Below are 24081 nucleotides of genomic sequence, written 5' to 3'. Positions count from 1 at the left end.
CGACAGTGCTTCCTCTTCCTCCTAGCACCTTGGAGGAAAGCTGCTCCATCCCAGGGCTCTGGGTGCTGAGGCTGACAGGTGCCTTGGACTATCCCTGCTGAGACCAAGGCCCAGGGAGGAAGATGGGGGTCACAGGGCAGAGCAAGGGACTCTGGGGTGAGAGGAGGCCCAGCCCTGCACGGCCCTGGACTCTCTCCCCTGGCTAGTGGTAGCACTTGCTGGGCCATGACACCTGCTCATCCTGAGGCACTGGCCACACAGGTCTCCCTGGCCCACCCCTGAGATAGGGGGCCACCTGTAGACTGGCCTGGTCCCTGAGGGGTGAGCAGCTGCTAGCTCCAAAGCACAGAGTACTTGGAAGCTAAGCTGGCACTAGGACCCAGGGCCCTAGGAGAGGGTAGTGGGAATAGATCTGTCTCTCCTGGTGCCCTGGGGCTCTAGGCAGCCCTGCCTGGGCAGGCAGCCCCAGAGCTCTGAGGCCCCTTGCTTATGGGAGCCCAGTGTGATCCATGGTGGGGAGGGATGGTAGTGGGGGTGTTCTGGACCAAGGGGAGGGCAGGTAGACAGAGGCGACAGATCGAAGCAGGGGGTGGGGGTGGATGTCTGGTTGAAGCTCCCAGGGGGAGCGAGGTTAGGACGGAGACCTGTGAACTTTGAATTCTGGAGGCTTTGCGCAAGAGGTCAGGGATGGGTCGGGTTTGTTTAGGCTGCACGCTGCCTCCGGGTTGTTGGGGGTTGGATCTGTCGCCTGGGGTCTGTCCCCAGCCACGGTGGAGCTGTCATTCAGTTAAGCTCTTCCCCAGCCACGGTGTGTGGGAGGGGGGTGGGAGAATGCGGGCGCCCATCTCTGGGTCTCCGGGGGTCCCCAGGACCACGTGCCGAGTGCAAACAGGTTGTGACAGAGATGCATACCTGAGAGGATGGGAGGGGGTGAGAACGAGGCTTCCGAGGAAAACTTCCCGAGTGGCCTCGCGCAGCGACCTCAAGGCCCACGCTTGCTCGACCACTCCTCTCCCGGGGCGCCCATCCCGGGCCGGTCCCCTCCAGGGTCGGGCGGGGGCGGGCACTAGGACCCTGCAGGGCGGGGCGGGGCGGGGCGCGGAGCTCGGGCCGCTGCACCTCCGCAGCCTGGAAAATACCGAGCGGCGCCGCGCGCACCCCGAGCCCGGAGTCTGGCCCGGGGAGGGCGCACGGGGCGCGGGGCGGGCGCGCGGGGCGGGGCGGGCGGCCGGCGGCACCCACTGCTCCTCCCCCGGAGCCCCCGCGCGGCCCCCGGGCGCCCGGGCCGCAGCGCAGGCGGCGCTCGCACCCCGGCCCCGGCGGGCCCCGGCGGAGCAGCGGGCACAGGTGAGCGGCCGGGCCGGCCTCGCGGGCGCCCCCTGCGCCCCTCGCGCCGAGTTCGTGGAGCCGGTCCGGCCACCGCTTGTGCCGAAGGGGCTCCCCAGCCACTCTGCCGTCGCTGTTCCCTCAGGGGACTCCCGCAACCCCCATGTTGGTCCCCCCCGGGGGGGGGGTTGGGGTCCTCCTTCGCTGGGCTGCTCCCCATCCTCGAACCGCTGCCCGGGGGCGGAGGGGAGGGCAACCGTGGCGTCGCCCTGCGCTCTGCTGCTTGGCTCGCAGGGACCCCGGACAGCCCCACCCGGGCCCCTTAGTGCACTGACTGCCGTCCTCAAACCGGTCTTGCAGGTCCCTGGAAGGTGGCGTCAGCATCTGCAGCCGCGTCGACGTTGTGGGAGCTTCCGCGGAGGACCCGGGAGAGCCGGACTAGGATCAGGGCCCTGGGCCTCGCCACCCTCCCCATGGCCTCCACAGAGCCCCAAGGGCCGCGGCCGGTGCTGGGCCGCGAGAGTGTCCAGGTGCCCGACGATCAGGACTTCCGCAGCTTCCGGTCAGAGTGTGAGGCCGAGGTGGGCTGGAACCTGACCTACAGCAAGGCTGGTGTGTCCGTGTGGGTGCAAGCGGTGGAGATGGACCGGACACTGCACAAGATCAAGGTAGGGGCATCTACCTACACTGCCACCTCAGCCTGGGGCTGCCTTCCTGCTTCTCACAAGACACCTGGTTAAGCACCTGGGCCCACAGAGTCTCCTGCTATGATGCAGGGAGAGGCACCATCTGCTGGGCCAAGCCCCCCTCACACAGATGAACACACTGAGTCCTGAGACGCTGTGACCCCCTCAGCACCTGCCCTCTGGCCCACTTGGCCAGCTCCTGGAGGTGGACTACCACCTGGCCCCTCTAAAACAAGGATCTCTTGCGAGACCTGGTAGAAGTCTACCTGGTACCCCGGAACCCCAGCCAGAGCGGGTTCTCCTTTCTGACTGCTAGGGTTCTGAGGGTCTGCTTCCTTCCTGAACCTTCTGGCCTGTATCTGGCAGTTCTTAAAGGCACAGAGGTGAGTCAAGTTGCTAAGCTGGCAGTCCCTTGTACACCTGCCTTGTCTTTGGCTTGGGATTCAGGACCCCATGAAGCCAGCAGCCCTGGAGGCCCAGAGGGCCCTGAAGCTGGTGAAGAGTCTAGCCCAGGGCCTCAGGCACTACCTCGAGTGTATCTGGCACCACTGTGTGTGGCATCCATCAAGGCTCCCGGTCACTGAATGTGCCCCTCATCCCGCCTTTCCTTGCCTGTTCTTCCCCTCCACTGCCCACTGGGGATCTGAGGAGGAGTCCATCTTATTGTCAGGGGACACGGCACTTCTCTCAGATCTTCCTGCCCCCACCTCCCCCACACACACTTGAGAACTGGTCACAGGGGAGCTGAGGAGTCTGACCTTTCCCCTCTGACCTGTGGCCTTCTGTCTATTTTGCCTTAAATGTTTGTCACTAGGTCTGTCCCTGCTAGGCCTTCTGGCCTGCCCTATCTACTTTCTGCCATGACTCTACCTATACTCTGGCTGTCTGATGCTATTTTTTCCCTCGGGGACACTCTGTCCAGGCCTAGAGACCCTGGATGGGGGCATCTCCAGGGTCTGACCTTGTGTGTGATCAGCAGAGAAGGGGCGGGCCACCCCAGGGTGGCACTTCCCAAGGGCAGGTTCATGTCCTATCCTTTTTGAGTCCTCAGGATCCAACTCAGACAGGGCTGGCATGTCAGCTGAAGGCAGGAACGCGGGGAAAGCCAGGTGGAGCAGTGTGGTGATGAGAGAGTGTGGCTGTGACCTGATAGAGGTTTAAGGCTGGCAGGGCACAGTGGGCACTGAATGTGCCCCACAAGCTGCCCCCAAGGCCCGGAGGCCAAGGTCTGAGCAGAGTCCCCGTACTCCCACCCTTTGTGTCAACAGGGCGGAGCCGCCTCCTCCATCTGGCTCAGTTAATGAATAAGCTCCGGCCCTGTCTGGGACTGGAGGGGGGAACTGGGGGCCGTAGCGGACCCCTTGTGACCAGACCAGACATGCTGGGAGGCCTTCAATGGGGGTGGAAGAGTGGCAGGCTGCTGGGCTGAGTAGAGTCCCTTCCCCACAGCCGATACCCCACCTCAGAAGACCTGCCACCGGTTATTTTATACTCCCCTCCCCCAACATTGGCGTACAGGCAAATACACAGCACCAGCCCAGGGTCCTCTAGGTGAGTCCCGAGAGAGCCAAGGTCTCCGTCCTCGCAGCCCAACCCTCTCTGCCTCAGCCCTAGCCTTATGCTAGCCCACCAGCTCTACTCCCCTCAAAGGACAGAGAGCTAGGGGCTGTAGGTGAGCAGAGGTCAGGCCACGGAGGAACCTGGGAGCATGGCTGTGGGCATCTTAAGGGGCCAGGCTCCATGGCTGGTCCTTAGCACAACCAGATGGACTACTTGGGGAGATGGGCAGTCTCTAAGCTTGGAGACCCAGAGACTCTGAGAACCCCCAGCTACTGGGCAGTTAATCCCATTTCTGCTAAGAATCTCTGCTCCAAGCCACACATTCCTTTGTTCTGTAATCTCCCCCTAGGCCATTCTCTGTGCTGCGGACAACCTGGGGCCAGCCAAAGCAGAAGCAGGTCTCAGGCCAGGCTTGCTCTCCTCCGCCTCCTGGCGTTAGTCAACGCAGTGGCCTTTCACCTCATCGATAACTCTGAAGCCCTAAAGGACGCTGTGTTCTCATTGCCCCATTGCTGTTTGATGGATGAGAAAGCTGAGGCCCAGGAAAGGGAGTGGCTTGCGAAGGTTACACAGCTGGTCCCCAGCCAGAATCCCCCAAGGGTGATGGGGTCACTCATCCATAAGTGTTGATTGGGCTTTTGCTGCCCTCCCCTCACCTCTCGCCTGTCTGTCTGTCCCAGGCCTGTCCCTGGCATGGGAAAAGCCAGCTGCCATGGGGGCATGCCTTGTGCTTGTGATCCTGGGTGATTGGGGGGCATGGGAGGGTCCACCTGTCTGTTTAGCAGACGGATTTCCCCCTGTGCCACCTCTCCCTTCCCCTGTCCCCCATGAAGGGAGCCAGGAGAGAGGGAAGGGGCTGTTGAAGGCCCCTCTGCCCTGCCCTCCATTGGGCTCCCCAGCCTCACCTGGTCCCAGCCTTGTAGTATGCTGTGAGTCCTGGAAGGAAGCAGACCCCATCTCCTGAGGGTTCAGACATTGGCCTGAAGGCAGCTGCCCAACGTGGATCTGGGTACAAGGCAGGCCAGGCTTCCCCTCTGTGCCAACCATGCTGGAAACCCTGGAAGCCATGCCAGCCTCTGAGCCAGAACCAGCTAGGGTACACAGCTGACTGTGCTGTCCTATCACTGTGTGTGTGCCTGCCCCTCTCTGGTTGTTTGCCCAACTGGGCTACCAGTTCTTCCCAGGCTCCAGGCTCCAGGCCCCTCTGAACGCAGCCCATGGGCCATCTAGCTCTATTTTGTTTCCCCTGATACCTGTGGTGTGCCCAGCCTTACACTGGCCATGTGAGCGGCAAGGGAGATGTGGCCCCTTCCCTGAAGGTTCTTAGAACCCTGGTGGAGTGAGGACAGACAACTCTAGGTATCCCTCTGTCCCCACCCCACACAAGACCCCAGCTTTGCAGCAACCTTTGGAGGCTTCAGTGGGGCCTGCTGGGAGCCTGGGCCTGTGACAGGAGTGCACTGCTTAAGGGGGCTTGGCACTGGGGCTGTTGAGTTCAGTCTCTCAGGAAGTGGCTAAGAACCTGAGGTTGCTCTCCCTGCAGGAAGCTGGGTAGCAGGCTTGTATCTCAGACTCTGACAGCCTGTCCTTAGACTCTTCCCCTTCCCTTGAGTGATACCTCCCATTCCCCTGCCAAGTTCCAAGCTCTCAAGTTTGGGCTCACTTCCATCCCTTTGCTGCTAATTCTCCCCCTTTGGACACTCTGAGATTTCCAGGGGGCCCTGAAAACTCTGGAGGGCTGAGGGGGTGGGAGCAGGGCCGAGGCCAGCTGCCTGCTTTGTGTCTCCCCTCCCCCTCCCTCTAGGCTTGGCACCTGCCCTGGGGGCTCAGGCTGAATCATCCCACCCAGCAGACAGAGTGGGAGTCCTGACAAGCAAGGCCAAGCAGCCACAAAGGGCTAAAGGTGAATCAGGCCCCGGGTTTGCCAAGGCTACCCTTGCCCCAGCCCTTGCCCCACATCTGAGACCTGAGTACTGGCTGTTTAGGGCTACTCCGTCCCTTGGACCCCTGGCTGCCATTTAGCCTCTGTCCTTGGGTCTCCGTCTGCTGTGTCATTGTGGGAGGGCAACCTGGAGGAGACCCAGCTGGGCAAGAGCCCAGTCCTTGCTGTGTATGCCCTTGGTAGGGGAGAGGGTCATTTCCCACTTCTGGGTCCATCTTAATCTGTGCTCTCAGGGCTAGGACTGGGCAAATTCAAGTTCAGACTGGCTGGCTGCTCCTGCACCCTCAACAGGGCTCAGGTCCCCCTGGCCGTAGGAAGTTGCTGGGCAGGTGCTGTACAGAGGCCATCCTCATTATAGACCTGGGTGCAGGAGGCCGCACTGTTGGACACAAGGACAGTGGCTTACAACCTTACCAGTCTGTGCCATCAGAGAGGTCCTGAGAAGGGTGACCCCAAATCCAAAGTTAGGCCCTTGGGACTGTGGCCCTGGCTGGCTCCAGCTGTGGCTTGGCATGTGGCTAGCTTGAAATCTTCAGGGAGCAGGACCCCAGCTGCTGGAGCAGGACCTAGCCCTGACTTGGGGGTGAATGAACTCAGGGATGGGAAAGGTCTGAGGTGCTTCTGTGCTGGGGAAGCTTTCCTGGAGGAGGTGCCTGGGCTGGGGTAAGGATACAGGCGAGAACATAAGGTCCCTAGTGTGGGCTCTGAGGCCAGGGTGTGGTACCCTGGGGTTGGCTCTCACCTCCCCATCTGTCAGCTGCCTTCAGGAGCTGCACCCACTTCCTCCTTCAGGGGGCATCCACTGATGATAGCCAGCTTCTGTCTGACCCTGTGTTGAGGATGGGGGACGGAGGGACAGGCAAATGTAAACCCAAGCCCTGCCCCCCAGGCACTTAGCTCAGGAGCTGTGGCGATCACAGGGTTAGGGGCCACTGGGCCCACTGTGCGGACCAGGGAGAGCCGAGGAGGAATGCTGTTTGGGGACTGAGTGCAGAAGGGGAGGACACATTTGACAGCCTCTGGAACATTCCCTGTGGGGTAGCGAGCAGGGCGTAGCTGCAGCTGGGCTGGGAAGTGGCAGTCAGGGGCATGTGCTTAGAGACAGCTGGGTACTGGTGGCTCTAGATGGTGCTGAGGGTACTGGGAAAGCAGACCCAGGCCCCAGACCTGGAGGCTCAGAGATCCCGGGCATACTGGAGAAGGCTTGGAGGCAAAGGAGGAGGGCGGTGGGAGTGTGCTGCCTAGGCAGAGACCTGGGCATGTGGGGAATAGAAGCTAGGGATGGGTTCCAGAGAGATCCCAGTGGTGTGGTGGCTGGGGGATCGTGGTAGAGTGTGTAGGCTATGAGTGTGTTGTGTGGGATGGAGGGAAGGACGTGCAGCCCCCTTGGCACCACTCTGGGGCCCGGTGGGGGTGGGGTACGTCTCCCTCTCCCTGGGCCTAGAGGAGCCCCCCACACCCCACCTGGCCTTGTGCCCTGCACACCCAGCGCCCTGGGCTCCATCCTTTAAACTTTAACGAGCCTCAGCTCAGTTTCCAGTCGAGAGTCTTTAAAGTTTCAGGAGATGAGAGAGAGGAGGGAGTCCTGGCGACAATCGGGTTTGCTTTCTTCCCATGCCCGGCCCCCTGGAACCAGCCACGTGGGCACAGGAGGGGCCAGTGGCTGTGGTGGAGCATAGACGGGTGGAAACCTTGATCTGGCCCTCACCCCTCACCTTTGCCCCGACCTATGCAAGCCATCCCTGGCAGGAAGAGGGTAAAGTAGCTCAGCCCAGTTATGTGGCTGGAGGCGTCACCAGCCCCCTTGATACCTCTGAGGAACAGAAGGCAGTTTGAGGTTCCCAGTGTGTGTGTGGTGGGAGAGGTCCCCTGGCAGACATAGTCCAGTCGCCTGGTATTCCAGAGAACCCTGGCTGGTGGCACAGGGCAGGCAGAGCATATATATCACCTTGACTGTAGGATGTTGGGGTCTTGAGCCACGCAAGCCACATCTGCACACAGGACCTACTTCCTTCCACTGTGCTGTTAGGTCACAACCCTCAGCCGGGCTGTGTCCTTGCTGCCCTGAAGTCTCCTATACCTTTTGAGACAGCCCAGGACCTGGTCCTGTGCCAGGGAGATGGTGAGTCTTGGGAGAGGAGCCTGACAGCGGAGGACACAGAGTTGCCAGGTGTGGCTCCCAGCCGTTCCTGCCACATGCTGCCTGAGCGTGTGGTGGATGGGAAGTGTTGTATTCCGTACAAGTTTTTCATGGCAGACCACCCAAATTAGATGCTGCTGCTATCACCTGGTGCCTATCCTGGAGGTATGGGGGGAAGGGAAGGGCACAGTCCCCAGGGGAGCCAGTGACTAAGTGAGGTACCCGAGGACATCCACCTGCCAGGAAGATGGGGTGGCAGCATTGGGTCTTTGTGTGGAGCTGGCTGCAGGTGATCATACGTGCCCTGACCTTGAGGACAGTGGCTTGTGAGCCCCTCGGAGGCAGGCCCAGCTTCCTCCCCATCCTCCTCCCTGTATCCCCCAGGTGCCACCCAGAGCAGGCCCCTGCAGAAGGCCAGCAAGTCTGAGGAGAATGTGCGTGCTCACAAGTGTGAGACACTGTGTGTGTTTCTGTGTCTGGCGTTACTCTGTGTGTGAGTCACACCCCCTCACTGCAGAATCTAAGTTGTCTCTGATCCAATTATGTCTCCTCAGCTGGCTCCCTGTGGCTGCCCCTTCCGCCCTGCCCCGACGACGACAACAACAACAATCCTGTGAGGTCTCCCCCTGGCCACCTAGGAGCCTTGGCTTAGGGGCGTGCTTACAACGCTGTCTCTGCCCACCTCTCCTTCCATGGATTCCGCTCTGTCCCTAGTGTCATGTCCCTTTTCCTCCATCCCTCCAGCTCCATTGTTTATTCATTCAACAGACATCCACCTTGTCAACCACTCTGCTGCGCTGGGGGCCTGGAGATGGTGATCAGAAGACCTGATCAGAAAACTTGAGGGGTGGGGAGTGAACAGTGGCTGGGGCTGCCCAGGGACTTGGATTCAGGTGAAAGGAGGCCAGTGACTGACCAGTTGATGGCTTAGGGAATGGGGCCAGGATCTTCAGGTCCTCAGTGGTGGATGTGGGTGTCTGGGGACCCAGCAGGGGTCAGGAGCAAACTGAGATAGTCTCAGCAAGGTCTGGGGCTGGTGGGCTTTCCAGGAACAGGTAGGGACCAAGGATGAAGAAGATGTCTTGGAGTTCAGTTTCTGTTTATTCTGGAGGCAGAGCAGGAGCGAGCGAGAGGCCATACAAGCAGAGGTAAGGCAGGGAGCTCTCTTCTTACAGGCTGGGGGCTGTAAGAAACTGGCTGTGGGGGACAGATGGGCCTGGAAGCTGGGAGTTCAGGGACCTGGCCGAGGAGGCCTGCCTGGGTTGGTGAAAGGGGCCGAGGAGAGGGTCATAGCAGTAGAACGTGGGGTAGAGCTGGTAAGTACAAGAGTGAGGGAGGCACATGGCTGTGCCCGATGAGGATGGAGCAGAGCAAGTAACTCGAGAGCTCTGGAGGAGCATCTAGCCTCTGGTGGGTTCCCTGGCTCCAGAGCTGTTTATCCTTTGTCTGTGTCTTGTCCTACTGGTCTCCCCTCTCTGGGCTTGCCCTTCCCTGCCTCTTTCTCAGCAGCCTCCTTCCTCACCCCACGGTCAGCAGCCTGCGATGTCAGAGCTCAAGTCTGGCACTGGTAGGGCTGCTGGCAGCCGGGGGCAGGAAGGAGGCGGCCAGGGATGAGTCATGGGTAGCAAGGAAGCTGCAAGCTGAGGGAGGCGTGTGTAGGGCAGATACAACAGCACCCCTGCTCCCCATCACAGTCTCAGGGTACCCACTTGGGAGGAGAAGCTGGGGTTGGGGTACTTGCTGCAGAAGGGCCTTGGGATTGTCAGGTCATTTTGCAGATGGGACTGTTGAGGCTAGAAGCCAGGAAGTGGACACTGGCCTGTCCACAGGCGTGTGTGCCCCCTTTGCCCTCCTGGATGCCCGCTTCCCACAGCACTCACACCTGCCAAAGTCCTTAGCACGGCCCCCTCAGGAATTCCTTGGCTCCCTCACTGAGCAGGGTCTGGGGATGCCATCTCAAGGTGGGCTTTGGGGCTCTCTGGGCTCCAGGCTGATGGGTTCCTCCCAGGTGATTGTAGGGGTGGCACCCTGTTCACATTCACTGAATTGATGAATGAGGCACCAGTTGGAGCTAACCCAAGGGTAGCTCCACTTCCTGCTCAGCCTCTCAGGTTACCTTGTACATCTGCGCACCCTCTCCTTCCCCAGCCAGTCCCAGCAGTGCTGGGCTCCCAGGCTCCTGCCCCACCTCTCCTCTTCAGCCATGTGCCATCTGCTCTGGTGCCCACCCCCCAGGACTGCACAGACATGCTTGCCTCTCCCTGAGCTGGCCTCTCCAGTTTCTGGCCTGCCCTGATCCCACAGGCTTATCCCAGCTTCTCCCCTGCCCTGACCCCACACCGTTGTCTGTGCCCCCACCCCTCACTGACAGCCCCAGGGTGAGAGGCTGAGGTGCCCCAGACTCCCATCTGCACACTCAACAGCAGCCTCAGCTCACCTCAGTGCTGTGTACCCCAGCCAGAGGATGACGGGTCAGGTCAGGTCAGCGCGGCATCATCGTCAGCAGCCTCAGGCCACAGCTCAGCTGAGTCCAGGCTTTCATGTCCTGACAATACCCTGTTTGCTCATTTTGGTTTGTAAGATTTATATGCTGGGGGCCATTGTTGTGGTTTAGTGGATCAAATGCTACCTGCAATACTAGCATCCTGATTGGTGCCAGTTTGTGCCCCAGCTACCTGTCAGTACACCTGGGAAAGCAGCAGAAGATGGCCCAAGTGTGTGGGCCCCTGCACTCACATGGGAGATCCGAGTAAAGCTCTTTGCTTTGGCCGGGCCTGGTTCTGGTCACTGTAGCCATCTAGGGAGTGAACTAGCAGATGGAAAGCTTTTCTGTTACTTCCTCCACTGGTTTACTTCCCAGATGACTGTGATGGTGTGGGCTGGCTCAGGCCAAAGCCAGGAACCCAAGACTCCATCTGGGCCCAAGCACTTGTGTCATTTTCTGCTTTTTTTCCTAGGCACATTAACAGGAGCCTAGATCAGAAACAGAGTAACCGGATGCAAACTGGCCTTCGCATTAGGGATGTGTCATTGTAGGTGCCAGCTCAACTCACTGCACTACAATGCTGGTCACTGAATGATACTTCTTTTTTTTTTTTAAGATTTTATTTTGTTAAGATTTATTTATTTTTATTGGAAAGTCAGATTTACAGAGAGAATCTGCTGATTCACTTCCCAAGCAGCGGCAATTGCCGTAGCTGAGCCAATCCAAAACTAGAAGCCAGGAGCTAGAAGCTTCTTCCAGGTCTCCCACATAGGTGCAGGGTCCCAAGACTTTGGGCCATCTTCCAGGGCTTTTCCAGTCCTCAAGCAGGGAGCTGGATTGGGAAATGGAGCAATTGGGGTATGAACCAGCGCCGCTATGGGATCCTTGTGCATGCAAGGTGAGGACTTAGCCACTAGGCTACCACACCGGGCCCTGAATAATACTTTTAATTAGGAAAGCAAAATGCAGTTTTTGCATCTTGTGTAAGTGGTATTGTAGCCACAGTCACAAGAATCCAGAAATGAACAATGGATCACCCAGAACCTCTAGCTCCCTGCATGAAACTTTTCCTTGGCTCCTTCAGGGCCCCATTCAAAGGTGTAGGTGATTTATGCATAATTTAAACCAGGCACAGCTACTAGTTTGTATCCTGCTTTGTTCACTTAGCATTGCATCTGTAGAACTTTCTCATATTGCTACGGAATTATTCATTCACGGGCATTTCTGGCAGCTGCTGTCTCCTGGGTCTCTGCTGGGAGCCGAGGCTGCAGAGCTGGCTCTGCCGCAGCCCTGCCTGGGGAGTCACCCACTGGAGGGGGCATTCCGGGCCAGGAGTGGGCATCATTGGCTCTCTGTAGATGCAGCGGTAGCCGTGCAAGTATACTAACAGGCATTTTGTCTTTATTTCCCTCTGAGTATAAACTGCATGGCTGCATGGCTTGGGGTTCTGAGGACCCTGATGGAGGGCGCATTTTTATGATTTTTGTGGTATTTGCCAAATTGCTTTCCAGAGGAGCGGAACCCATTTCCACTGCCTGTAACTGTAACAGTTTCACCACCTCCCCTGGAGCGGCTGCTATTTTGTAGCTGAGGGTTGTTGCCATTGTCCTGAGCCTAAAAGAGAACTTCAGTGCAGTTTTATGTCATCTTGCTTTGGCCCTCTGAACAGTTACTCAGCTTAAAGCAAAAACCACAATGTCCCCTAGTCTTAGCTGCCGTCACCTCTGCCCCTTTACAGGAGCTGACGGCAGGAGCAGTCACGTCCTCCAGTGCTGTGGGAAAGGACAAGAGGCCAGGGGCCTGTCAACATGCCTGTCTCTGAACAGGACAGGCCAGGTGCAGGGCAGACAACAACCAGTGGGCCCCAGGCCCAAAATGAAAAATTCAGGGATGGGGAGGACTCCTGGCATGCTGCTTGCTGGTTCACAGCCGGGCTGCAGGTTGAAGCAAGGTAGGAGAGGGGCATGTAGGGGGAGTCCTGGGAAGTGTTAGGGTAGAGGGGTAAGGTGGGGGGGGGCCTCCCCTGCCCCTCCCCTGTTCCCCTGTGCTCTCAGTTCAGCCCTTTGGATTTTGGAAGTATCAGGGTGAAGTGTCAGTTCAACCCTTTGGATTTTGGAGGTGTGTAGGGGGAAGGGTGATGACTGTCTTCATTCTGGGGGCCCCATGCTAGGCAGGTGAAATATCAGCTAGGAGTGGAGGGCTCCTGACATTGGCGGTGTTTCAGACTTTGCTGTCCATGGTGTTCTGTTTGTTGGGAAAGATGGCGACATTGGCATCCCCTGGGCAGGGCTTGGGCAATCGGGAGGCCACCGGGGCCTGGGCCAGGGAGAGGGCTGTCCCAGCCAGGGGCTTTGTATGTGAGCCTCACTGAATCCTCACAGTTCCACTGAGGGCAGATTATACCCATCAAGATAGATGAAGATTGGGACTTGGTGCTCCGATCCTGTACTTGTCCAGGGCGACTCAACCAGAAGCTGAAGGGCACACTGTGACTTGTGACTATAGACTCCAGGCTGGTTTTCAGGAGAGCATAGCCCTCCTGCCAATACAGGAAGTCTGGGGGTCAAGGAGGGACTTTGTTTAGAGGAGCATGCTTTGGCTGTTCTGAATGCCGTGAGTGCAACATATAGACACCAGTGAGCTAAGACAGCCCCTGGCTGCCAGCCTGCTGAGTCTGCCTGGGTCAGTCCTGCCCCGATGAAGGCTGCTGCAGAGGGTCCAAACATTGTGGGGAACCACAAGCTCTGGTTCTCTTCCTCATGACCGTCAGCCACATGGCCTTGGCTACCAACCTTTGTGCCTGTCCAGCCTCCCTTAGTGTTAGCATCTGTAAAGTAGGCATGCTGCTGCCCACCCAACTGTTGGAGGCTCAGTGGTACTGCCAGCTGGCAGGGGCTGTGTGACATGAGTTGCAGCCGCCATGGAGTCCGGGACTCCTGCCTTCTCAGGGGGTGGACTATGCAGTAAGTCACAGCTCGTAGTTAGGCCTGGAACTGCTTTGGTCCTCTCTGCCCTGGCCCTGCGCAGGGGCTCCTTGTCTCAGTTGCATCTGGTGCTGCCGCCAAGGGGTGATGTGCTAGTCTTTTTGAGCCAGCTACTAGAATGCATCAGCCTCATTCCATGCCTCAGTTTCCTCAGTGGGAGCCTGCAAAGTGGCCACTGAAGAGATAGTTACCTGGGCTGCTTGCACTTGGGATAGTCTGTGTCCCTTCCCCACCCTCCCAATCCCCTGGGTTAGAATTTGGGGTACATGTGTAGGTGGGGTGGGGGGGTTCTCAGGAAAGTGTGTGTGTGCTTGCCTGTTTGTTCTCTGGGACTGTAGCTCTCACAGCCAGGACAGGGCATGGTGGAGGGGCCTTTCTGTCTTAGGCCAATCGTTTTCCCCATTGTGCCATGCCTCACCTGCCTTTACCCTCCCCCCTCTGATGCTGAGCACCCAGAGAGGCACAGGTGTGGAGGGAGGCAAGGGCTGGACCCTGCTCTGTGTTTCTCTAACAAATCATCTTATAGTACCTGCTGGATGCCCTGTCTGAAATGCCCCTCTCCTGCCCTCTCAGTGGCTGGACTCCTTATGTCACCCTCTGCCCACACTTCCTGTGCCTTCCATTCACCCAGACCTGCTTATTTATTTATTTATTTTGAAAGGCAGAATTAAGGGGCTAGTGCTAGGGTATAGTCAGCTAAGCTTCTGCCTGTGGAAGCTCATGTCCGGTATGGGTACCAGTTAATGTCCCAGCTGCTCCACTTTTGATCCAGCTCTCTGCCTGAGGGTTTGGAAAATCACCAGAGGATGGTGCAAGTCCTTGAGACCCTGCACCCATGTGCAAGACCTGGAGGAAGCTCCTGGCTCCCAGCTCTGGACCAGCTCAGCTTTGGTCAATGTGGCCATTTGGGGAGTGAATCAGAGAGAAGATGTCACTGACCGTGTTTCCTCCTTTTTCTTCTTATGATTTCTTTTTAAATAAAAACAAATAAATCTTTAAAAAGAAGATAAAAAGAATTAAAAAGAGAGAGATCAATCTTCCATCTACTGGTTCACTCCCTAGACGGCAGCAGCAGCCAGGCCTGGGACAGGCCACAGCCAGGAGCTTCATCTTGGTCTCCTATGTGGGAGGCAGGGACCTAAGTACTTGGGCCATCCTCTGTCACCTGAGGCCATTAACAATAGGCTACATGGGCAGCAGAGCAGCTGGGACTCGGACTTTAATTGGCCCCCACATGGGATGCCTGCATAGAGCCACAATGCTTAATCTCACCCCCATCCCAAGCCCTGATTTGTGAGTTTGTGTTCCTGTATCTCTTACCATTGTGCTTGGTCAGGGGTCTCAGGGCAGGTTGCTTCCCCGCTGGCCAGCTACAGGCCTGGCATATGGCAGGCTTCTCTAAGTGGTGAATGGGTGAATAAGAGGGGGGCAGGGGGGGACCAGGCTCAGGCTTCACTCATGTGGGAGGACACTGGCTGCTCAAGGAAACCTGCCTGAGCATCACCTGCATTGCCACATTCAATCACAGCCTCCTCCTTCTGTGTTGCCACGATGGGTGCTATTTACCCCCGTTTAAGTCTTGTTGTCAAAGGAGAAGAGCTGGGAACAGAACCCAGGGCCATCAGCCTCTGAGCCTGCTGGGGTCTCCCTGGGTCCTCCTTGCTGGCTCAGTCCTTTCTGCACTGGGACTATGTGTGGCTTGGGGTACCAGCAAGGTCAGTACTGGACCCAGGGGACCTGGGCAGTTCTTGAGCCCCAGGGCAGATCTCCACGTCAAGGGGAGGAGTTCCACCTCATGGGTGGGGCCTGGCAGCCTAGCTTAGGGTTCCTGGGGGCACCTGCTCTGGCAAGCCTTGGTCTTCTCTGCTGTAACATGGCTGTGTCAGGCTCCCTGCTGTGAGCGGCTTGAAAGGCCTCTTAGAACAATGCCCTTCAGCCCTGCTGTCTAGGGAGTGCTGCTGGGATCCAGTGAGAGGGCTCAGTGTCCATGGGGCCCCTGGTCACTGGCCCGCCCCATGACCAGGTGTTCAATAGACATTTAGCCTGCTCTACCACCTGTTCCTCCTGGGGCTTCTTAGAATTACTTCTGGGTGGGTATGTTCACACTGTTGTCTGTGGACACAAAGCTAGCGGTCATGTCCCCTGCTTGGCTCAGGTGCAATTCCTGGGGGATGTGGGAGGGTCCCCCAGGTCAGTAGCCATGCCCACTGCCCCAGCTTGCCTGCCTGCCCCAGGTTCCTCACTTGTGCCACCACTGCCAGAATTTTCAGTCCCCAGGCAGCAGGGCCACCTTGCTGGCCTTCCTCCACAGGAATCTGCCACCAACCCGGGAAACCTTTCATGTTCCTACCTTATCATCAGTGCTGTGCCATGTGGAGCTTCTGCTCGGCTTGGCACCAGCCTCTGAACCTGCTCCTGGCTGTTTGGAGCCAGAGCAGCCCTCGTCCCTAGTTCATCTGGCCATCAGTGTTGCGGGCCGTGTGTGTGTGTGTGTGTGTGTGTGTGTGTGGTGTGACAGGGGAATTCTGCTGCCTGGTCCTAGGGAACAGGTAGTCTTGGGATTCCAGCACATGAAGTGGAATTTTGTGATCTCTGCACCCCCATTGACTCAGCACCAAGGGTCATGCTTGAACTCATGCAGGCAAACCAATACATGAACTTGGCTGCCGAGAAATTCTGGTGTCCCCAGAAACTTACTGAGTGCTGTGGACTGGGTGGGAGCACAGAGAGTGCCAGAGGGCTTGCTTTCGGCTGTGCTACTTGCTTTCTTTTTTTCTGTAGTTTGTTAAAATTGACTTGGAGAGAGATCATCTCATTACTGGTTCATTTTCCTGAATACCCACAATGGCTGGGGCTAAGACAGGTCAACTCTGAAGCCAGGGACTCAACCCACATCTCCCATAGAGGGCCAGGGACCCAGCCTTTGTCATCACCTGCTCCCTCCTGGGTGTACCTGAGCAGGAAACTGGGCCTCACACCCAGGCACCCAGATGAGCAGCGGGCATCCCAAGTGGCATTTTGGCCACCAGGCGTGACACCTGCCCCAAAGGTCTGGCTTGGAGCCCCTACTCTGCTTCTTCCTGAGCTCTATTTTTCTGTTTTGCAGCGCAGGGGTGACCCTGGGACCCCTGCTGCAAGTTTGGAGCAGAGAGCGAGTATGTGTCGTGTGTGTGCCTGGTGCAGCCCCTGCGCCTCCGTGTGGCTGCTGTGGAAGGAGGTGGCCCCGCTGTGTTCTCCAGCTGTTTCTCGCCATCGCAGCGCTCCTGTTGCCTGGTTTGCCAGCTCGCTCCTTCATTCACTCACGTCTCCTTCGTCCTCCACTGTCACTGTGCTCTCACCTGCAGACTGGTCGCTTTGTGAGCTCTCTCCGGGTGGAGGTTGCCCTGGCATTTCCTAATAGGCTTCTCTAGGACCTAGGAGATACCTCTGTTCTTTCCATTCAGCCCTGCCCAGCATTGCCACTAACCTGTCCTTGTACCAGAGGCGTGCACTGTGGTTGCTCAGTTAAGGTAGTACTCGCCAGCCTTTTCCACTGCGAAGCAGTTTTCTCTTTGGAGAAATATCAAATAGGAAAGTACTTTGAGTCTATGTGAATTCCTCATTTTTTAAAATTTTTTATTTATTCACAGCTCTGCCTGTGTGATTTTCTGTTCTAGTCAATGGATTTGTAATCCCTAAACACAGCTTGTCCCAAGTAGAACCAGTGGCACAGGGACCAAGCTGTCCGGGTTTGCCTGGGACTGAGCAGGTGCCCAGGTGAGAGACAGGAGTAAATCCGAGGGAGGCCTGGTCGAACCTTGATGAGCTAGCCACTGCACCATGAAAGCCCACATGCTGACCCTGTGTCCTTCAGACAAGGTCTCTGTGATCCCTTCTGATACACTGACACATGATGTGCCATATGTACTTGGCATGTACTTTCTGACATGCTGATGTGACACATGTACTAACAGTCATGGGCACATGACATGCCCTGGCATGTACTTCCTTTCTGGCATACTGCCATGTTTCAAGCTCATGGTCTCCTGCCCACCCCCACCCCCCGCTCTGAAGCCCCTCATTTCTTGGAGAAGATCTAGAACCAAGAAACTTTTGAGTGTGCTGTACCACTCAAGGAAATAACCGTGCTCTGTGCCTACCTGCCTTGGTGCCTCGGCCCTACCTTGTTGTCCCTGTCCCCAGTCCCCTGCACTCTCCTGCATCAAGCTGGGCGGTCACTCCCACCAGGCACCAGAGGGTGGATGTCCTCCACTTCCAAGGTGGCCTGGATCTGTCCTGCCCCTTGTGGAGCAGACCTTAGGGCAGAAAGGGGAGGGGACTTGTTTGAGGTCACCTGCAGGCTGGAAGCTGACCTCAAGCTTCACAGTGAAGCTTGACCCCCCAGAGAGCGGGGTCCTGTGGTGTGAGGGCCCTAGTGTGGTCCCTGGCCCAGGGCATGTGCTCCTGACAGGCCCCCTGGAGCCGGATCGCTCCTGTAGAAACAGCATGGTACACGTTAGGGAGTCCAAGCTGAGGGCTAGCTGTGAGAAGACCAAATCCGTACATCTCACCACCTAGGGACCCAGGGAAGGCTGCTGTGAGCACTGGGCTGCCACGTGCCTTCCAAGCCTATACTGATCTCCCCTGAAATGAGACAAACGTATTTCCTTTTCTTTCTTACAGCTTAACTGTTTGTATTTTTTTGTGACAGGCAGACACCCAGCCAGAAAGAAAAGGAGAGGCAGATCCAGATCTTTCATCTATTGGTTCACTCCCCAGATGCCTACAATAGCCAGAACCCAAGCAGTCTTAAGCCAAGAACAAGGAACATGATTTGGGTCTCCCATGATGGGTGGCAGGGAACTAAGCACCTAAGCTGTCACTACTGCCTTCAGGGTATACATTCAACAGGACGCTGGAACTTGAACCTGCACCCATCCAGGGGGATAATCTTCTCAAGTGACATTTGTCTGTCTGTCTATTTCTTTTTAAAGATTCAAGCTTAACTGGCTGTGGTATAACACTGCCCTCCCCCAGTGTCCTTTATAGCTGCATCTGAATCAGTACACGCCCCAGGGCCACACTGCCCTTGTTAATGGTGTGTGCCATACCTCTCTCTGCTTGTAGCTGGTTCCTTCATTATGAAGTTGACCTGCGAGGGAGGCTGGGCCGTTGTCCTAGGAGAGCATCTCGCTCTCGGACTCCACCTGGTGGCAGTCTCAGGGCATCAGTTAATTTGTCTCTCTGTCCCTCTGTGTGTGCTGTCAGTTAATGTCCACGCCTGGGCCTTGATGAGCTTCTTGTTACGTCTTCTTTTGTTTGTTTTTTTTTAATATTGTAAGGGCAGATCTACAGAGAGAAGAGACAGAAAGATCTTCCATCTGCTGGTTCACTCCCCCAAATGGCTACAATGGACAGAGCTGAGCCCATCTGTAGCCAAGAGCTTCTTCAGGGCCTCCCACGCAGGTGCAGGGTTCCAAGGCTTTGGGCCATCGTCAACTGCTTTCCTAGGCTACACGTAGGGAGCTGGATGGGAAGTGGAGCAGCTGGGACATGAACTCGCACCCATATGGGATCCTAGTGCTTACAGGTGGAAGATTAGTCAGTGTAGCCATCGTGCCATCACTGTGTACTATTCCTTAGTGGCACCTGGGCCCAACCTAGCACTGGGGGCAAGCCTGGGCTCTTTCTCCCTTGTGTGGGTTTACACGTGTCCCTGGGGGGTAGAGAGTAATTTGTGTGGGTTCCCTTTGTGCTGTCTGAATGCCAGTTCTGGGAAACCATTGTAAACTATACCAGAAAACGTGTTCATTTGTGGAAGGGAACTTGATCTTGGAGGTTGGATTCCTGGGTGAGAGAAAACAAAATCACAGAACAAGCACACTGACCGTGTTTCATGTTGCTGAGTGCAAACGAAGGAAACCTGGTCCTGCCTGTGCTCACTTTGCAGACATGTGATCTAGTTAAATCCCAGCTCTGTAGCTCCCCGCCACGGAAGCCGGGGCCAGTTACTTAACCTCTTTGAAACTCCTTGGGTTTCTCACAGCGTGGGGGTAAGGACCCAGTATAGTGATGTGGGGCCTGGCTGTTGTCTCCCTGAGACAGAAAACTCTGAGGGCAAGACTGTTAAATAGCAAGAAATCTGATGTTTTCCATGGGTCTGGGTATTAAGGACCATGGAGGGCAAGTGATGGTCCACTTATACCCTCTGTGCTTTTTGAGTGAGTCCATGCCAGGCTCTAAGCCGAGTAGACCGAAATTTTACCCCCTGGCACCACACAGGGCTGTGGGGGAGCACGCATGCATGAGCGTGCACATGCACACACGCGGAAGGTCAGGAAGGCTACTTGAAGGAGGAGACTCAGCCAAGGTGGCCCCTGATCTCTGGGTGCAGAAGCTGGCTGTCTTCTAGCTCTGGTAGCTTCTCAGGTAGCTAGACGGGGCACGTGGAAAAGAGTGAGTGCCTGCTGGCTTCAGAAACCACATCTCCCCCATTCCTTTGCCCTCTTCCCCCACACCTCCCCACTCCTCAGGCCTGTCTCTCCCCAAGCCCTGACCCACCACATGTCTCCTTCTAGTGCCGGATGGAGTGCTGTGACGTGCCAGCCGAGACGCTCTATGATGTCCTGCATGACATCGAGTACCGAAAGAAGTGGGACAGCAATGTCATCGAGACCTTTGACATCGCCCGCTTGACGGTCAATGCAGACGTGGGCTACTACTCCTGTGAGCAGGCGCGGGGCGTGGCCTCCCCTGGGAACTGACAGGCCTGGCCTCCTTGGTGTCGCTGTTGCCTCCTAGACACCTGGGCACATGCACACACACACTGGCACACATGCATGCATTCGTGTGCTGGTGGCCACTCCACGCATGGCAATGCTGATAGCATGAATTCCCCGATATACACTCACAATAGTGCTGGTTTTTAAACAATTTTTCTTTGAAGAGAGAAAGAGAACTCAGCCAGGTGTCCAGAGCCAGGACTGGGCTAGATCAAAACTAGGAGTTTTTCATGTGGATGAGGAGCCCAAGCACTCAGGCCATCTTCCTCAGCTTTCTCTGGGGTATTAGCAGGGAGCTGGATTAGAAGTGGACTAGCCGGACTTGAACTGGCACCCATATTGGATGTCAGCACTGCCAGCGGCAGCTTTATGTACCATGTCACATCACTAGTCCTAGTGATGCTGTTAGTTTTTTTTTTTAAAGATTTATTTTTATTATTTTTTTTATTGGAAAGGCGGAGAGACAGAGAGGAAGATCTTCCGTCCGATGATTCACTCCCCAAGTGAGCGCAACGGCCGATACTATGCCGATCCGAAGCCAGGAGCCTCTTCCTGGTCTCCCACGCGGGTGCAGGGTCCCAAAGCTTTGAGCCGTCCTCGACTGCTTTCCCAGGCCACAGGCAGGGAGCTGGAAGGGAAGCGGGGCTGCTGGGATAGAACCGGCGCCCATATGGGATCCCGGGCGTGCAAGGCGAGGACCTTAACCACTGCGCCACCGCACCGGGCCCTGCTGTTAGTTTTTTTACAGTACAAAATATTTTCTTAACATTATTATTTGAAAGGTGGTGTTACAGGGAGGTTGAGTAGGAGACAGTGAAGGAGAGATCCACTGACCTACTTCTTAAACAGCCACAACAGCCAGAGCTGAGCCAAGCCAAAGCCAGGAGCCAGGAGCCAGGAGCTTCTGGATCTCCCACATGGGTGCAGGGGCCCAAAGATTAGAGTTGCTTTCCTAGACCATAAGCAGAGAGGGAGCTGGATTGTAAGTGGAACAGCCAGGACATGAACCAGTGCCCATATGGGAATGGATGACACTGCAGTGAGAGCTTTACTTGCTATAGCACAGCATCAGCTCCACTGGTTCTGATTTACTCCCATTTGCAGGTGCCAGCAGGCCAGGCCAGTGGGGACAAGGGCCAATAGGAGTATGAGGAGTGGGAGAGGCTCTGCTGGGAGTCTGGGCAGGCACCTGGTAGGCCTCACTGCACGACCGGCCCCTGCTGTGCCCTGGGCGAGCTAGCGCTTGGGTTGAACTCTCCCTTGCTTTCCACAGGGAGGTGTCCCAAGCCCCTGAAGAACCGTGATGTCATCACCCTGCGCTCCTGGCTCCCTATGGGCGCTGATTACATCATCATGAACTACTCAGTCAAACATCCTGTGAGTGGAGTTGCTAGCCCTGTGCGGGTGGCTGGCCGAAGGTGCCAGGCAGGGCTGGGCCTTGGCCATCACCGTGATGTCTCTACGAGCCCTCTGTCCCCCAGCCTGGTTTCCTCCCTGGACAAGAAGGACCATGGCTTCTGGCTCCTGTTGAGGCTGCCACATAGACTGGGGGGGGGCAGGTGGGGGGCCTTTCCTGGCGGGTGAATGGGATGGACTGTGCTCTGGGGCAGGGCTAGCCAGGAAAGGATGACACGCAGAGTCCTTCCCACCCCCATATCCCTGGGCAGGGGCTGCTGGCCCAGGCCCAGGTGAGTGTGTGTCTGTGGGCACTCAAGGAGAATGAAGGAAGCTGCAAGAAGTGGGCCAGGATGCCCTGGTCTGCTGTTTCTCTCACCCCTCACCCCCTCATCTGCCTGGTCTGGCACAGCTGCCAAGGGATAGGAACTAACTCCATGTGAGCGTGTGTGTGTGTATGTATGTATACTTACAGCAATGTCCCTGGGTCCCCCTTCTCCCACACCCCCAGTTCACCTCCCTGTGCCTTCCATCCCCAGAAATACCCACCTCGGAAAGACTTGGTCCGAGCGGTCTCCATTCAGACGGGCTACCTCATCCAGAGCACGGGGCCCAACAGCTGCGTCATCACCTACCTGGCCCAGGTGGACCCCAAAGGTGAGGGCTTGGCCCTGGCAGCCTGGCCTGGGACCCCTCCCACAGCGCAGCGCACAGGGGCTTGATCAGCCAGGACCCAGAGGCATCTGTTGGGAGCGGCTTTGTGTTCTGGAATGAGCCCATCCCAAGCCCCGCTTGAAGCAAGGATTGCAAGTTCCCAAGTTCCCAGTGCCTCAGAGCACATGGGGGCCCAGGCGCCGCTTCTCCTCTCAGCTTGCTTGCAGCTCTCCCAGGCTCCCAGGCACCTGGGCTCTGGCTCATTGGCTCCCATCCTCTGCCCATGACGGAGGCCTGGGTTTCCCAGTTTGTGCTCTTTCCCCCTGGAGGGCTCCTCCACTCGCCTGGCTTCTGGGGCAGCTGACCACACGCCTCTGTCTGCTGCTGCGATCCATCCATCGGCCCCCTGCACGTTTCCCTCAGGTGCGTTCGTTCTCGGCACCTGAAGCTCCTGCTCCCTGTGCCCCCTCAGGACCCATCCCCTCTCCCAGCCTGCCTGTGGTCACCCCTTCCGTGCACCTGCAGGTGACCTGCAGCCCTCACCCCCTTTGGTTCTTACTGATTCAGCCCCCAAAGTCTCTAGTGAAACTCATTCCTCTTGTCCTCAGCTGCTGCCCTGTCTGCCTGCACCTGCCACCAGAGAACTTGTTCTAGAATGCTTATTGGCGTGACACAGTCTGCTTGAGATGTCCCAGGGCTCTGCTCTGCCTTGGACCCCTCCCCAGTTTCACCTCTCCATCCTTCTTGCCCTGTCTCACCACTTCTTTCTTAGCCCAGACACCACACTGCTCTACCCAGACCCCCAGGGAGGCAGTGTCCCTGCTGGCTGGGCCCACTTCCCTCCAGCGAGACCCCTGATAGAGCAAATGGGCCCCCAGGCAGGAGTGAATGTGCCTGAGTGAGTGCCTAACTGACTGGTCCTCCCTCTTCCCCTTCCCCTCCCCCTGGCCAGGTGTGCCATGCCTCTCAGAGCTGGCAGCTGGGAATGAGGCTGGGGGCAGTGCTGGGCTGTGGGTCCCACGCTGGGCCCAGAGCAGCTGCTTGCCCCAGGGGACTGTGTGCTCAGAGGAGAGGTTAGGAGGGACAGAGGCTAGAGAGGGGTCAGGTGTAAGAAGGGCTGCATCGGGGGAGGGAGGCGGCAAGCTGCAAGCTGGGTGAGTTTCAATGCCCAGGGCCCTGTGGTCGCCTGCTGTGGATCTGGGGACCTTGGGCTGATGGGAGAAGGGGCTAAACACAAGCTGCACTCTCCAGGGCTGACAGGGGTTTGGTGGGAGCAGAGGTTTCCCTTTGCCCACCCCTCACCATCTTCCCTACTTTCCCAGGCTCCTTACCCAAGTGGGTGGTGAATAAATCTTCCCAGTTCCTGGCGCCCAAGGTGAGTGGCCCTGGGACTTTGGGATTGGGGGCCAGGCAAGAGAGCAGGGCAACTGCTGAGGGCGGGGCGTTGGATACCCCGGTCTCCCTCCCTCCCTCCCCACCCCCTACGGTCTGCCGCAGCTGCCGGGGAGGAGGGGATACCAAGAAGTTCTGGTCCCCCATCCCGCGCCCCGGCGGGCCCGCAGGCCATGAAGAAGATGTACAAAGCGTGCGTCAAGTATCCCGAGTGGAAGCAGAAGCATCAGCCGCACTTCAAGCCGTGGCTGCACCCGGAGCAAAGCCTGCTGCCCAGCCTGGCGCTGTCGGAGCTGTCGGTGCAGCACGCGGACTCGCTGGAGAACATCGACGAGAGCGCAGTGGCCGAGAGCCGCGAGGAGCGCGGGGGCGGTGCGGGTGGGGAGGGCAGCGACGATGATACCTCGCTCACCTGAGTGCGGCGGGGCCGCCACCGCAAGGACCGCACAGGATGGGCCGGGGCTGGGGACCGCGGATCCGCCCGCACTTCCTCCCCTCCCTCCTGGCCCGCGCCTCCTGGGGCTATGGGCTCGGGCCTGGCTGGACACAGCCGCAATAAACGATCCCAGCTCCTCCCCTTGCCTGCTTCCTCGGAGAAAGTCGTTGGTGCTGCGGCTGCTCACCGGGTGCTTGGGTGCAGCCCAGTCTGCATCCAACTGCCGGCCCTGGGTGTGGGTACCCAGCGCCCTTCTGGCTGGGCTGCCTGGCCTGAACCTGGGAGGATGGAGTGGGGGGAGAAGTGGGTAAGCTTTGGCC

The 24081-nt window shown here is 57.5% G+C and overlaps 1 protein-coding gene across 3 annotated transcripts; it reads left to right on the top strand.

The window, feature by feature from the left end:
- The first annotated feature begins 1266 nt into the window (after window positions 1-1266).
- On the top strand, window positions 1267-23893 carry STARD10 (StAR related lipid transfer domain containing 10). 3 transcript variants are annotated; one of them, XM_040964291.1, is made up of 7 exons: window positions 1267-1347; window positions 1687-1994; window positions 19681-19828; window positions 21158-21261; window positions 21819-21936; window positions 23256-23308; window positions 23496-23893. In XM_040964291.1, the coding sequence occupies exons 2-7, from the start codon at window positions 1800-1802 to the stop codon at window positions 23739-23741; spliced, it is 864 nt and encodes a 287-aa protein (XP_040820225.1). In that variant the 5' UTR covers window positions 1267-1347; window positions 1687-1799; the 3' UTR covers window positions 23742-23893. The 3 variants fall into 3 exon arrangements, with proteins under 3 accessions (XP_040820225.1, XP_040820224.1, XP_040820223.1); XM_040964290.1 differs by lacking the exon at window positions 1267-1347 and having other exon boundaries at window positions 1690-1856; XM_040964289.1 differs by lacking the exons at window positions 1267-1347; window positions 23256-23308 and having other exon boundaries at window positions 1697-1994.
- The last annotated feature ends 188 nt before the right edge of the window (window positions 23894-24081 follow it).

Source organism: Ochotona curzoniae, unplaced genomic scaffold, assembly GCF_017591425.1.
Source record: "Ochotona curzoniae isolate NIBS_2020 unplaced genomic scaffold, NIBS_Ocur_1.0 scaffold_3223, whole genome shotgun sequence".
Taxonomy (NCBI): domain Eukaryota; kingdom Metazoa; phylum Chordata; class Mammalia; order Lagomorpha; family Ochotonidae; genus Ochotona; species Ochotona curzoniae.
The sequence above is the reverse complement of the archived record's forward strand: the minus strand, read 5'-3'. Positions and strand labels throughout refer to the sequence as shown.

Excerpts from the sequence above, each read along its gene's own strand:
- STARD10 (XM_040964291.1), top strand. The coding sequence starts at position 1,800 with ATGGCCTCCACAGAGCCCCAAGGGCCGCGGCCGGTGCTGGGCCGCGAG. Across the intron at positions 21,937-23,255 it reads GGCCCAGGTGGACCCCAAAG|GCTCCTTACCCAAGTGGGTG; the intron begins GTGAGGGCTTGG and ends CTACTTTCCCAG. Across the intron at positions 23,309-23,495 it reads CCCAGTTCCTGGCGCCCAAG|GCCATGAAGAAGATGTACAA; the intron begins GTGAGTGGCCCT and ends GCGGGCCCGCAG.